This window comes from Callionymus lyra, chromosome 8 (genome assembly GCF_982586985.1).
Source record: "Callionymus lyra chromosome 8, fCalLyr1.hap1.1, whole genome shotgun sequence".
In the NCBI taxonomy this organism is placed as follows: domain Eukaryota; kingdom Metazoa; phylum Chordata; class Actinopteri; order Syngnathiformes; family Callionymidae; genus Callionymus; species Callionymus lyra.
Genome location: NC_141825.1, coordinates 24,198,146 through 24,212,606, shown reverse-complemented (window position 1 = coordinate 24,212,606; position 14,461 = coordinate 24,198,146). Strand labels below are relative to the sequence as shown.

The window sequence follows — 14,461 nt, the reverse complement described above, 5'->3', positions numbered from 1 at the left end:
AACACCGAGAACAACACAGGAGTTCGAGAAATTCAAGGAAAAGCCTGAACAAATAGAAACGTCTTAAGATGTTTCTTAAAGGAGTCAGTAGACTCCATCAAGCGCAAAGAGAGAGGAAGATTGTTCCAAAGCTAAATGTCAGCGGCACAGGGTAAAGGTCGCCTTTAGCTGGGGCTGAGTGGCAGCTGTTCTCGGCAGACCCCTGTGCGACTCAGCAGCCCCTATATAGGGACCACACTGCTCACCTCAAGCGAGGAAGGGCCTAGAAAAGGTGGCCTAAAAATTGCCCATTGGCCTTAAAGTCCTGAAAGACCAGGATAGTATCCTAGTAAGGTGGGCAGAACATTTCAGCACCCACCTAAATCAGGACTCTGATGCAGACTACACCATCTTGGAAGAACTGCATGAATTCCCCCCTTTGGACAAACTTAGTCAACCTCCATCCTTCTGGGCTGGGCTGATGAGAACATCCCACAGCAATGGAGAGACGCCACAATTGTCACCATTTTTAAGAACAAAGGTGATAAGGCTGTCTGTGGTAACCATAGGGGCATATCACTTCTTGCTGTGGCAGGCAAGGTCCTGGCCAAGGTGATGCTTCACAGGCTAGTAAAAAACATCACATGCTTCCTGAGTCGCGGTGCGCGTTTAGGAAGAACAGGAACACAGTCGACATGGTTTTTACAACTCGGCAACTGCAAGAAAAGTGCAGAGAGCAACATCAAGACCTGTTCATGGCTTTTGTCGACCTCTCCAAAGCCTTCGACACTGTGAAGCAAGATCTCTTGTGGGACGTCCTACTCCGAGTTGGCTGCCCCATCAAGTTTATAAACATCATCCGTCAATTCCATGATGGAATGACAGCTAGGGTGTCAATAAGAGGCCAAGAGTCTAGCCCCTTCCCAGTGGGTACAGGGGTCAGACAAAGGTGTATACTGGCACCAGTTCTTTTTAACATCTTCCTCTTATGCGTCATCCAGCTTCTCCACAAGGACATTGAAGACAAAAGTGGGGTAACAATAGCTTATAGACTGGATGGTACCCTCTTTAATATTAGGAGGCTGCAGGCAACAACCAAACTACACAAAGTGAGGATACTTGAGTTGCAGAATGCGGATGACTGTGCTCTTGTATCTCACTCCCCACAAGATCTCCAGTCTGTACAAGATGCACTAGCTGGGGCATACAGCAGGATGGGACTGACCATCAACACTGCCAAGACAGAGGTAATCTGCCAGTGGAGCAGCAACATCCCACCCACACCCCCTGTCTTCACTGTATCAGAGAATAAATTGCAAGTGGTTCCATCTTTCAAATACCTGGGGAGCATCCTGTCTGAAGACAACAGCATTGACATGGAGATCCAGAACAGAATAAATCAAGCATCAGACGCGGGGTTTTCCAGAAAAAAAAACTTCATTTAAGCACAGAAATCTCTGTCTACCAAGCAGTCTACATCATCACCCTCCTCTACAGCTGTGAAGCCTTGGTTACCTACAGCCGTCGCATCAAGTCCCTGGAACAGTTCAACATCCGCTGTCTACAGCGTGTCCTTGGAATCACTTGGCGTGACAGAGTGCCGCACACTGAGATCCTGAGAAGAACAGGCTGCAAAAGTATGGAGGCCACAATCGCTCAGCACCAACTGCGATGGCTGGGGCATGTCATAAGGATGCCCCACAACCGTGTACCCCACAGAGTGTTGTATGGCCAGCTACAACAAGGACAGCGCTCTGCTGGAGGCCAGAAGAAACGCTATAAGGACCAACTGAAAATGGTGCTCAAGAAATGCAACATAAAACCTGGAGACCTGCAGACTACAGCTGCTGACCGCAACACCTGGCGGCAGTTGTGTCTAGAGGGGATCAATACACTACACCCAGAATCGGGCTATTCAGCCATCCATGAACTCACCGGTAGAGGATAGAAGTTGACGTCACCATCGGACTTGATGGACCCCCGCAAGCAAGCAGCAAAGCATATGTTTGTCTGTATATTCTGTATTTTCGTGTTTGTATGTGTCTCTGGGTTTATGTGTGCCTTTGTGTTTGTCTGTATATGTATTTGTATCAAAGTATATATATATATATATATATATATATATATATATATATATATATATATATATATATATACAGACAAACATATAGATATATATAGATTTGTGTGTGTGTGTGTGTGTCTTTGTGTTTGTGTTTGTCTGTATATGTATTTGTATGAAAATATATATATATAGATGTGTGTGTCTATGTGTTTGTATGTGCCTTTGTGTTTGTCTGTAAATGTATTTGTAAGAAAGTATATATATATATATATATATATATATATATATATACACACACACACACACACATATATATATATATATGTGTGTGTGTGTGTGTGTTTGCCTTTGTGTTTGTCTGTATATGTATTTGTTTCAAAGTATATATATATATATATAGAGAGAGAGAGAGAGAGAGAGAGAAATGTGTGTGTGTGTGTGTGTGTGTGTGTTTGCCTTTGTCTTTGTCTGTATATGTCATGTCATGTGACATCGTGTCATGTGTGTGTGCTTGTATCAAGTGTACGTGTGTTTGTATACGTGTGTGTTGATTTGTATTTTTTTTCTTCCCTCAGATGTCTTCTAAATTCCTGGTCTAGTTCACGTGAGGTCGGATGATCTCAGATCTTTGATCCTCCATCAGAGATGCAGAACATCTTCAGTCTTTCTTCTAATTCTTCTGCACTTTGCGCTCAGTGCGCGAGACACCCCCCCCCCCCCCCCCCCCCCCTTCTCCCGGTAATTGGTGCGGTTGAAGGTTCGGGGGTCTGGTTCCGTTTAGTTATGTAAGAGGGGAGTACTGGATCGACCCGCGGACTCCGCCAATAGAATCCTGGACTGGCTTTGACTCCCATTGTGGCGGCTTCGTATAAAAGAGCGAATCAAAGCAACAGGTCCATTTTCAAGACCCACGTCACCGAGACCCCTTTGGAAGCAACAACTTGATGACCAGGTGAGTTCTTCTCTGCTCGTCAGAACTGATGTGGAATCTTGAAGGGAACTCAGGAAAATTTGAAATTAATCGAAATGACTGTGATGATTTACAAGTTTTTCTTGAGGGGAACATTCCAAACTATATTATTGTATCATCAACACTGAGATAAGAAATAATGAGCAACTTTAAAACCAAATATATTCACAACATTTCCAAAATATAAAAAATATAAAATAAATTGCCAATTTAAAAACTATGTTTAAAGGAATTACGTTGATGAAAGGAATTACTCATTTAATTTAGTCAAAGGAATGATTATGGTATTAATAAATTATTTTCTGTGTATTTGTTGTTATTAAACAACTTTTTTTCTTTAAAAAAAATGTTTTATCGTTTTTGATCACGCGGCCCTTTGTTCAGGATTGTTTTTAAAAAGGTTCTCATAAAGACCAACATATGGACAGAAAGTCCGGTTTCAGTCTTTCATTTAAAAAAAAAGTGAATTGATAAAAGAGTGAAAAAACAAAAGTGTCAAAAACTTCTCAGTTTCCTCGGTGTCAGAGTAGAAACATCTTCACATGGAAGTAACTCATCAAGATAAACAATGATTGAATGAAACGTTTTAACTGGTGATTTTTCTTTTCTTTAAATATAGTTTTGTTTACGCATTAAATGTAATATTTTGTATATGAATGGATGCATTCATTTTTTTTAATTGAATGAAGAAGAAAAAACGGGATCTTTTCTAAATGCGGTGTTTTTTTTCGCATATTCTAATTTTAAAAATACGTATTATAAATTCAATATTTTTTATTTGTTGCCTTTTAAATTCAATATACAAATGTCGGTATAATAGTCAAAATTAATTTGATCGAACTTCAAGCCAATCATGGTGTTACTTTTATACCAACATTTTATATATAATTTAAAATGCAACAAATAATAAAGAAAATAATTATAAAAATGTGTTTTAAATTATTGGATTCAGAACTCTGTGTATAGACAAATAATTCATTTGGAAAATATTATTATTTTTTAATTATCAACCTTAAAATATACTAATTATGGAAATCAATAAATACAAATTCAACCTTTCATTATTAAATTCAATTATTAAAAAAATACAAATATACAAATATTTGAAATGTTAAATTCATAGATATATTAGATATATTTTATATAGATATATTTCATATATTCTTCCATATCTGTCCATCTTTGTATTTATCTATCAATAATTTGCCAAGTGAAGAAGTGTGTCCTTTTTTTTCATCCTTCTATCCTTTCATCTGCCATCCTTCGTTTATCTGAGGTCAAGGGTCTGAGGTTTAACGTCACCTCGCGTGACGCCTGTCTTCTCTGTCTGCAGCGCCAGAATGGATTGTAAGTCGTACTTGGTCCAGGTGAACGGAACCGGTGTCCACAACAAGTCCAACATGAGCGGGAAAGTCCTGAACGGCAACGGGATCCACCACGTCAGCGTCAACGGAGCGCTGTACCCCGTCAAGCCCAAGAGTCGCCGGCAGAAGTGGGAGGTGAAGCCGTCCCAGATGTCCGTCAACACGCTCAACCCGATCAGGGCCATCGTGGACGGGATGAAGCTCACGCCCAACCCGGACAAGCCCATGATCGCCCTCAGCATCGGTGAGAGACTTGAATAAAAACAATCCCAGCTCGAGACGATTTATTGAAAGACTTACGATAAATCTGTGGGTCTTTTGTAGTACATAGAACCTTCAGAAACAGAAGAACCTTCAGAGTACATAGAACCTTCGGAAACAGAGGAACCTTTGAAGTTCATAGAACCTTCAGAAATCGAAGACCTTTTGGTGTACATAGAACCTTCAGAAACAGAAGAACCTTCGGAGTACATAGAACCTTCAGAAATAGAAGACCTTTTGGTGTACATAGAACCTTCAGAAATAGAAGAACCTTTGGAGTACATAGAAGCTTCGGAAATAGAAGACCTTTTGGTGTACAGAGAACCTTCAGAAACAGAAGAACCTTCAGAGTACATAGAACCTTCAGAAACAGAAGAACCTTCGGAGTACATAGAACCTTTAGAAACAGAAGAACCTTTGAAGTACATAGAACCTTCAGAAACAGAAGAACCTTTGGAGTATATAGAACCCTCAGAAATAGAAGACCTTTTGGTGTACATAGAACCTTCAGAAAAAGAATAACCCTCAGAGTGCATAGCACCTTCAGAAATAGAAGAAACTTCAGAGTACATAGAACCTTCAGAAAAAAAGACCTTTTGGTGTACATAGAACCTTCAGAAATAGAAGAACCTTCAGAGTACATAGACCTTTCAGAAATAGAAGACCTTTTGGTTTACATAGAACCTTCAGAAAATGACAAACCTTTGGAGTACATTTAACCTTTAGTAGAACATTTAGAGACAGAAGTGAGTACATAGACCCTTTCAGAACAAAAGAACCTTCAAAATACATATAATCTTCAGAGATATTAGAAATTCCATAGACAAAAGGACAATCATAGACATAAGAACCCACAGAGTCAGTAGAACATTACAGACAGTAGAACCCTCAGAGACAGTATAATTGATTGTTGGACTCAGAAAAACTCTTCCGTCAGTTTCCACATTTCTTTCAGTTTGTCAGAAGAGGACTCCCCGTTAAAAACTAAGAAAGTGTCTAAAAACACTTTATTTGTTCCTCAGGAGACCCCACTGTGTTTGGAAACCTGCCCACAGATGGCGCCGTGTTGAAGGCCATCAAAGATTCCGTGGACTCTCAGAAGTACAACGGCTACGCTCCTTCTGTCGGTGAGCGCCTCCGCTTCATTATCGTGTTCTGCTTCTGTCTGTGACGTGGGACCAGATCCAGGTCTGGACCCCAGGACGCCCCCCTCAGCCCCTCGTCTCACCAACCCCTCGCCCCCGTGTCCCCCCGCCCCCCGACTGACCCATGTTGTCTCCTGCAGGCTACCTGAAGAGTCGTGAGGCCGTGGCTAACTTCTACAGCTGCCCCGAGGCGCCGGTCTCTGCCGAGGTTGGTTCTGAAAGAATCTTTTTTTTAAACTGTGAACAAATTTTGGTGAAAAAATCTAAAAAAAAAGTTAAAAAAGTTATGAGAAGGAAGTCATACGTTTATTTTATTACCTTTACAGGAAGTCATTGCATCGTAAACTGTTTTTATCATAACTGGACCAGATGGACTTCCTTTTGAACAGATCTTCCGGGTCAAAAGTGTTGAAACCTTTATCTTCAGACGGGAATATAGTTCCAGAGAATATGTTGCACAAGTAGCTACATTCAGGTCTCATGACTCATGACCCCTCTCCCTCCCCCCGCCTCCCCCAGGATGTGATCTTGACCAGCGGCTGCAGTCAGGCCATCGACCTGGCCATCACCGTGCTGTGTAACCCCGGCGACAACATCCTGGTCCCCTGCCCCGGCTTCTCCCTGTACAAGACACTGGCCGTGTCCCTGGGCATCCAGGTCAAACTCTACAACCTGCTGGTGAGTGAGGGTCCTGGGCCCACCTGTCCACACCTCCTCCTCAGCCTCCCTCTCCTGACGCGTGTCCTTCACAGCCGGACAAGTCGTGGGAGGTGGACCTGCAGCACCTGGAGAGTCTCGTGGACGAGAGGACGTCGTGTCTGATCGTCACCAACCCGTCCAACCCGTGCGGCTCCGTCTTCAGCCAAGGACACCTTCTGAAGATCCTTCAAGGTCGGTGACGAGCGAAGTCGTTCATTCATCCAGTTTCTTCTGCTTATTGTGGTCGCCGAAGCTTATCCCAGCTACTCGGGGAGACACACTCAAGTTTGTTTAGTTCTGTCGAGTGCAGGCATCCAGGGGCCACATCTGGCCATTTAACTGAATTTATTCAGCCCTTATGATGTCAGAGTAGAAGTCATTTATATAAAATATAGAATATATAGAAAATATATATAAATAGAAACGAAAATTCTTTCATGAACATTTTCGGAATGTTTCTATTTATTAAACAGAAAAACATTCAGAGACAGAAGAACCTTCAGAGTCAGTAGAACATTCAGAGACATTCGACTAATAGAGACAGAAGAACCCTCAGAGACAGTAGAACTTTCGAAAACTGTACAATATCAGAGACAGAAGTAGAGGGTAGAACCTTCTGAGATGGAAGAACCTTCAGAGACATTAGAACCTTCAGAGTTAGTAGAACCTTCAGAGACAGTAGAAACTTCGAAAACAGTAGAATATCAAACAACAGTATAATATCAGAGACAGGAGTACCTTCAGAGACAGTAGAACCTTCAGAGTTAGTAGAACCTTCAGAGACAGTAGAACCTTCAGAGCCAGTAGAACCTTCAGAGCCAGTAGAACCTTCAGAGTTAGTAGAACCTTCAGAGTTAGTAGAACCTTCAGAGACAGTAGAACCTTCAGAGTTAGTAGAACCTTCAGAGACAGTAGAACCTTCAGAGACAGTAGAACCTTCAGAGACAGTAGAACCTTCAGAGTTAGTAGAACCTTCAGAGACAGTAGAACTTTCAGAGACAGTAGAACCTTCAGAGTTAGTAGAACCTTCAGAGACAGTAGAACCTTCAGAGACAGTAGAACCTTCAGAGTTAGTAGAACCTTCAGAGACAATAGAACCTTCAGAGACAGTAGAACCTTCAGAGTTAGTAGAACCTTCAGAGACAGTAGAACCTATTTAATTGTTTTTGTTGTCTGTGCTCTTCGCTCCTCTCTTTGGTCACATCATTCCAAGTTTACAATGTGGCCCTGAGGAAGTTTAACTGGCTTCACTTGTGCTCCGGCAAAGTTCCTCCGAGTACTTTTTGTGGAGTAGAACCATTTCCTTCTCTCTCTTAATCTTCTGCTTCTTCTCTCTTCAGTGGCCTCCAGGAACCGGATTCCCGTCCTGGCAGACGAAATCTACAGTGACATGGTGAGTCCACGTCCATGTGTGTGTGTGTGTGTGTGTGTGTGTGTGTGTGTGTGTGATGCTGCCAGTTGGCAAGGACCAACACAAACATGATCTCAGTGTTATGTTTTCTTTGGTCGACCTAGAAGCCTCACCTGAAGGTCACTGGAGCGTTTGACAACAAATCCTGTTTGCTGATCAAAGTTTAATAAAAGCTTATATAAGTTTGTGTTTGGTGCAGAAACACAACATGAGTGTACACACACTTGTCTCAAATACACACATGCAAATTCTTCCCGTATACACACATATACATTCATCATACTAACACTCACACACACACACATACACACATGCACAATGGAGCACACTCACACACATTCAGTAACACACACCTACCGTCACAAATTTGTGAGCACACACACAAACAGTCACACACTTGAGTGCACACAAACAACTACAGTCACAAACACACAAAGTGATACGATTTTGGAGTGCACACACACAAACCCTACACTCGTACACACACACAAAGTCACACAGTTTTGAGCGCACCTCCACTATGACACAAAATTGAGCACACCTACACTCCAAAACGCACAGTCACACAGTTTTGATCGCACACCTACACTCACACAACTTTGTGTTACCACAGGCGTAACGTTTCGGGGGTCAACGGGTTCATCCATCACCTGTCAAAAACCTTCCACCGCAGCATGACTCGGCACATTTTCCAGCTCCATGTGTTTGTCATTATTATGGAGTCGTAACTGAACTGGAGGAGGATGAAGGGGAGGTGTTGGGGGGTGTTGTGGGGTGTTGGGGGGTGTTGTGGGGTGTTGGGGGTGTTGGGGGTGTGTTGTGAGGGCGTGTCAGGGGTCTGGTGCTGGTCCCGTCTGAGGCCTCAGAACATGTTAGTACATTCGTTAGGACATTCAACCCCCCAATGGGTTTTTACTTGCGTGTGCATTCTGTGTGTGTGTAAGTGTGTATAAGTGTGTGTGTATAAGTGTAAGTGTGTGTGCTAATGTGTCTTCTGTGTGTGTGTGTGTGTGTGTGTCTAAGTGCGTGTTTTCTATGTGTGTATTGATATAAAAAACTATATTAATCATTTGGGAAATCAGGGTACATGTGTGTGTTTTTTCTGTTAGTGTGTGTATTCTGTGTATGTGTGTCTTATGTTAGTGTGTTTATTCTGTGTAAGTGTCTGTGGGTTCCTTCTGTGAGTTTGTGTCTTTTATGTCCGTGTGTCTGTGGGTCTTCTGTGTGTGTGATTGTGTAGATGTGTGGGTCTTCTGTTTATGTGCGTATTCTGTGTATATGTGCGTATGTATTCATGTTTCTGTGTGAAAGTGTGTGTGATTTTCCTATATGCATATGTGTCTCTTCTGTGTGATTGTGTTAATGTCTTTGTGTGTGTATTTGTTTACATGTGGTTATGTGTGTTCTGTGTATCTGTGTTTTTTCTGTGTGTGTGTGTGGTTTTCTATGCATGTTTGTTTCTTCTGAGTGTGTATTTGTGATTGTGTACATTTCTGTGTTTGTGTTCTGTTTATGTGTGTGGCTTCTGTGTGTGTATTTGTGAATATGTGTTTGTTCTGTGTATGTTTGTGTGTTATGTGTGTGTGTATGCGATTTTCTATACGTGTGTGTTTGTGTGTATTGTGTAAATGTTTTGTGTGTTTTCCTTGTGTATGTGTGTCTATTTGTTTTAATTTGTTTGTGTGTAATTGTGTGCCTTGTGTGTGTGTGTCTTCTGTGTCTGTCTTATATCTTATGTCTGTGTGTGTCTGTCTTATGTCTGTGTGTGTGTGTGTGCGTGTGTGTGTGTGTGTGTGTGTGTGTGTGTGTGTGTGTGTCATGTCTGTGTGTGTTTGTGTGTACCCTTGTGTGTGTTCATCTTACATAACCGAGTCCAGACCTGGACCAAACCTGAGGTGACTCTTACTCAACTTGGACTCCAAAACAGAGTCAACAGATCTTTTTATCTCTTGACTGTCCCAGTGTGCCGGGGGCACTCGGACCGATCCGTGCCTCACGTTTACATCAGATCTCCCTGTAACGACTCGACGCGGTTTACAGGAAATCTTTGAACGATGTGTTGCGTCAGACCACGTTGTCGGACCAATCAGACTCAGGCTGGTTCTCTCCTCCCGCCTGATAGTCCAGTGTTAACAAGAAGCAGATTTTCCTCCAGCCCAGCCAGAACATCACACTCCACACGGGCCGCTGCCAAGGTTCTGATCTCTGTCGGTGGACTGGTGTCAGACCAGGTTCACTGGTGAGTCCGGGTCAATGATCATGTGGATCATTAAAAGGTTTTTATAGACAGAAAAAGTTGGGCTGAATCTTCTCTCAAGATCAGAACTTCTTACATCACATGTACAAGAATTGAGTCTGTGGACTCGTGGTCTAGGACCTCACAGCTCTCAGGTCCTCAGAGGAACACCGATCTGGCTCATGGGTTCTTGATTGCATGTGAGAATAAAGGTCTTTGTGGTCTTCGTCTCTCCAGGTGTTCCCAGGCCACGAGTGTCCATCTCTGGCGTCCCTCAGCCTGGACGTCCCCATCCTGTCCTGTGGTGGTCTTGCTAAACGCTGGCTGGTCCCGGGCTGGAGGATGGGCTGGCTGCTCATCCACGACCGCAACGACGTCTTCGGCTCCGAGGTGAGTCGTCCGCTCTCGCGTTTCCACCAAGAGGGCCCCGAGTTCTGAGTCCAAACGTTGACCCCAACAGATCCGACAGGGACTGGTCAAGCTGACCCAGCGTATTTTGGGAGCCTGCACCATCGTCCAGGGGGCGCTGGAGTCCATCCTGAACAACACACCGCGGACCTTCTACAACGACACGCTGGGTTTCCTCAAGGTCAGGCGACGAGATGATCACAGGTTTGAGTGAACGAGGGTCTTCAACGGTCTCTTCTTCTCCAGTCCAACTCTGAGATCTGCTTCAACGAGCTGTCCACCGTCCCGGGACTGAAGCCTGTGATGCCGTCCGGAGCCATGTACCTGATGGTCAGTGCCAGCCGGGCGTGGGTTCGATCGAAGACAGGAGTAGAAGAACCGATTAAACATAGACGTACTTATTTATTATTGTTTGTTTCTTATTGGCCACTACATCCGTTTCAGTGAAAAATCTTCTTTTTGGTATTTGTTTTGGGACATTTACAGCTTCTTGTTTTATATACATATAATACATATAATACATATAATACATATAATACATCAAACATCTTCAACTACAGTATATATATCAGTGTCATCAGAATATGAAATGTTGAACTTTAAATTTGTTGTTTATTTTAACAATGTTATACAATTTAATTCAATAAATGATATATAGAAAGGATGAAAGAAGAAATGTTTTTTTTAAATAAATAAAAAAACCTGATTATTTTAAAATGAATGATTATTTTTGATATTCGTAATAGACTGATTCAAAAACGTTTTCAACCAACTTGACCAGAAACTGTTTCCTTGAACTGAGAAAAATCTCTAAACTTAAAACACATGATCTGGAGTTTATAATCCACCTGTGTGTGTCTTCTAGTTTAGACTATTGTAACAGTTTGTTTTGGTGTCTAAACAAGAAGGATCTGTCTCGCCTGCAGTTCATACAAAACTCTGCAGCGAGAATTCTGAGCCGCTCTAGTAGAAGAACTCACATTTCTCCGATCCTTAAAACTCTTCACCGGCTGCCAGTTTCTTTCAGGATCAACTTTAAAATTCTGATTCTTACTTTCAGATCTATTCATGGACAGACCTTCCAACTGTACTGTACCACTAACCCAAACCATCTTCTTCTGACAGGTGGGCATCGACATGGCCAACTTCCCTGGTTTCACAAATGACGTGGACTTCACTGAGAGTCTGGTGACAGAGCAGTCCGTCTTCTGCCTCCCGGCTACGGTACAACTTCTCCTAACACTGAGCTGTTCTTTGACTCTTCAAAAATCACATCACATTTAGTCCAACCCCACAGAGACAAGACAAATAAATAATACTTAAATATACATACAACAAAGTGATATTTAAATCAGTTTTCTTCACTGATTTAGTAAAGTTGTGTTAGAAAGTTCCATAAACTAAAATCTGACCCGACAACCTACACAGAGTAAACTTTGTGAGTCCAGAACACAAGAAAAACTTTTTGAACTGACGTGGGCTTGCATTTGAGACACGTAAGTGGTCTGACCTCATACCGGGTCGGCTCATGTGAAGAGTTGATGTTATTGTGGTCACAGTGTATTCATACTAATTATATTTCAAATATATTATAAATATATACATGATACATGTCCTTCACGATATATATATTTATACAGTATGTCAAAATATGATCATTTCTTTATGGAAATACTTGCGCCATGTTTTTCTGTCTTTTGGAAGTCAATGGTCAATGGTCCAATTTGTTGTTTACATTCTGCAATATGACTGTTTTCTGGGACTTTCATTTTTTGGACTCGGAACAACCGTACTTACGGTGCCAACAGAACATTGATCTTCCATGAGAGGGTGGTTGAGAGAGATTGAAGTTCATTGGCAATGTTTAATTTGCGAGTTCAAATGAATTGCTTTAAACAAGTGGAAAAATAAACGCTCAGAACGTAACATAATGTTTTCTTGTAAAGAGCAACTTAACTTATGTGAGATTCTGATACATTTCAACACACAAGAATGTTAGGTTGACAACTGTACAACAATCTACTACACAACCAATCTGTTGAGACTCAACGTTGATGTTTTCTTCCGGCAGGCGTTTGAATATCCCAACTACTTCCGAGTCGTGGTGACGGTGCCCGAGGAGATGATGGTGGAGGCCTGCAATCGGATCCGAGAGTTCTGCCAGACCCACTACCGCTCCAGCAGCCCCGATGGGAACGACCTGGACCACTAAAGCTGCTGGGCCGGAACCAGACCGGACGCCAGGAAGTCGCTGCTCCATGAAGCCCCTGAGCGGGAGAAGCTGTGGACGACCGCTGACAGCGACTTTGTCTCTGGATATTTAAGGATAAGACCAGAGAAAATATTTATATTTTATACCTCATTTATCCTCGTTTCTTTGTATTTATATTGTGTGTCTGTGGATCTGAACTTCAGGAGTGAAGACTGAACACACCTGTGGAGAAAGTAGAACATGTAGTTTGTTGTCGTTTGCCATTATAATTCTGTTAAAAACTCAATAAATGTTGTTTTTGAAAGTCTCCCTCGTCGTCACCTGTTTTCCAGATATATATATATATATATATGAGAAGACGTTACAAATGTGTCTATTCGACTCTTCCACTCAAAGGAGTGAATTTCAATCTCACACCTTCACCTGTGAGCACCTGTGGCGCCACCGTTGATCAGCAGCAGATATAAGAGCGCCATCTACTGGACAATAAACCCCAGGACAAAACATATTTCTGGGTAACAAATATCTTTGAAACTGGACAATTAAAGGTGGTTTAAGGAACGTCATAGCAAAAAATGTTAGATCATTCCATTTGTTCGATCAACTTGGTATATTTTAAGTGGGCTAGATGTAAAACAATTTTCAATTTACCAACTTATATTAGAAAAAATGCTCCTCAAAGAAGCTTAAACCACACGCATTAAAAACAATTTTCTCATTTTATTTGTTTGCTTTTTTTTTTTAAATCAGTTCAACTCGCCATAACCTTGCGCTCTTAGAACGTCTGTGTTTGTATAATAATATTTATTTGTGTTTGGCATGTTTTTTTGTTTAAAATACAAAATCCACAATTTTCACAGATTAAGGTTATTTAACCATTTAATGTGATGTAAAACTCGCAGCTAGTCAAGTAAAATCATTGAGTGACATGTTAATAAAAGCAGGTACTTGAGGGAGAACCTGACTTCTTGACAAAAGAAGAATGTTTTTAATGATAAATGAATACTTATTTTAATGTATTTATTTTATTTATCTCATTGTCATTTTTGTGTTATGTGTGTTCTGTGTGTGTGTGTGGTTTTCTATACATGTGTGTATTTGTGATTTTGTAAATGTCTTTGTGTGTGTTCTGTTTATGTGTGTGTATTTGTGAATATGTGTTTGTTCTGTGCATGTTTGTGTGTTATATGTATGTGTACGTGATTTTCTAAACGTGTGTGTATGTGTGTATTATGTATATGTTTTGTGCGTTTTCCTTGTGTGTGTATGTGTATACCTTTTGTGTTTATGTATATGTGTTTGTGTGCATTTTTGTGCCTCGTGTGTGTGTGTCTTCTGTGTCTGTCTTATATCTTATGTATGTGTGTGTCTGTCTTATGTATGTGTGTGTGTGTGTGTCATGTCTGTTTGTGTGTGTGTTTTTGTTTAAAATACAAAATCCAGAATTTTTACAGATTAAGGTAATTTAACCATTTCATGTGATGTAAAACTCGCAGCTAGTCAAGTAAAATCGTTGAGTGACATGTTAATAAAAACAGGTACTTGAGGGAGAACCTGACTTCTTGACAAAAGAAGAATGTTTTTAATGATAAATAAATTATTATTAAATATTATTTTTTTTATCTCATTGTCTTGACAACCTCACGGGAAAAACAACGACTAGTTCAAGGCGTCTATCATCGATCAGTAAGTCAGCCGCCACGAACTCGAT

The 14,461-nt window shown here is 41.4% G+C and overlaps 1 protein-coding gene across 1 annotated transcript; it reads left to right on the top strand.

Annotated features, from left to right (window-relative positions):
• The first annotated feature begins 2,946 nt into the window (after positions 1-2,946).
• tat (tyrosine aminotransferase) lies at positions 2,947-13,059 on the top strand. Its single transcript, XM_087797572.1, has 12 exons — positions 2,947-2,996; positions 4,348-4,622; positions 5,662-5,766; positions 5,925-5,992; positions 6,304-6,462; positions 6,537-6,675; positions 7,824-7,876; positions 10,368-10,520; positions 10,591-10,719; positions 10,785-10,868; positions 11,664-11,762; positions 12,610-13,059. Exons 1-12 carry the CDS (start codon positions 2,989-2,991, stop codon positions 12,748-12,750), a joined length of 1,413 nt encoding a protein of 470 aa, XP_087653698.1. The 5' UTR covers positions 2,947-2,988; the 3' UTR covers positions 12,751-13,059.
• Positions 13,060-14,461: the final 1,402 nt, after the last annotated feature.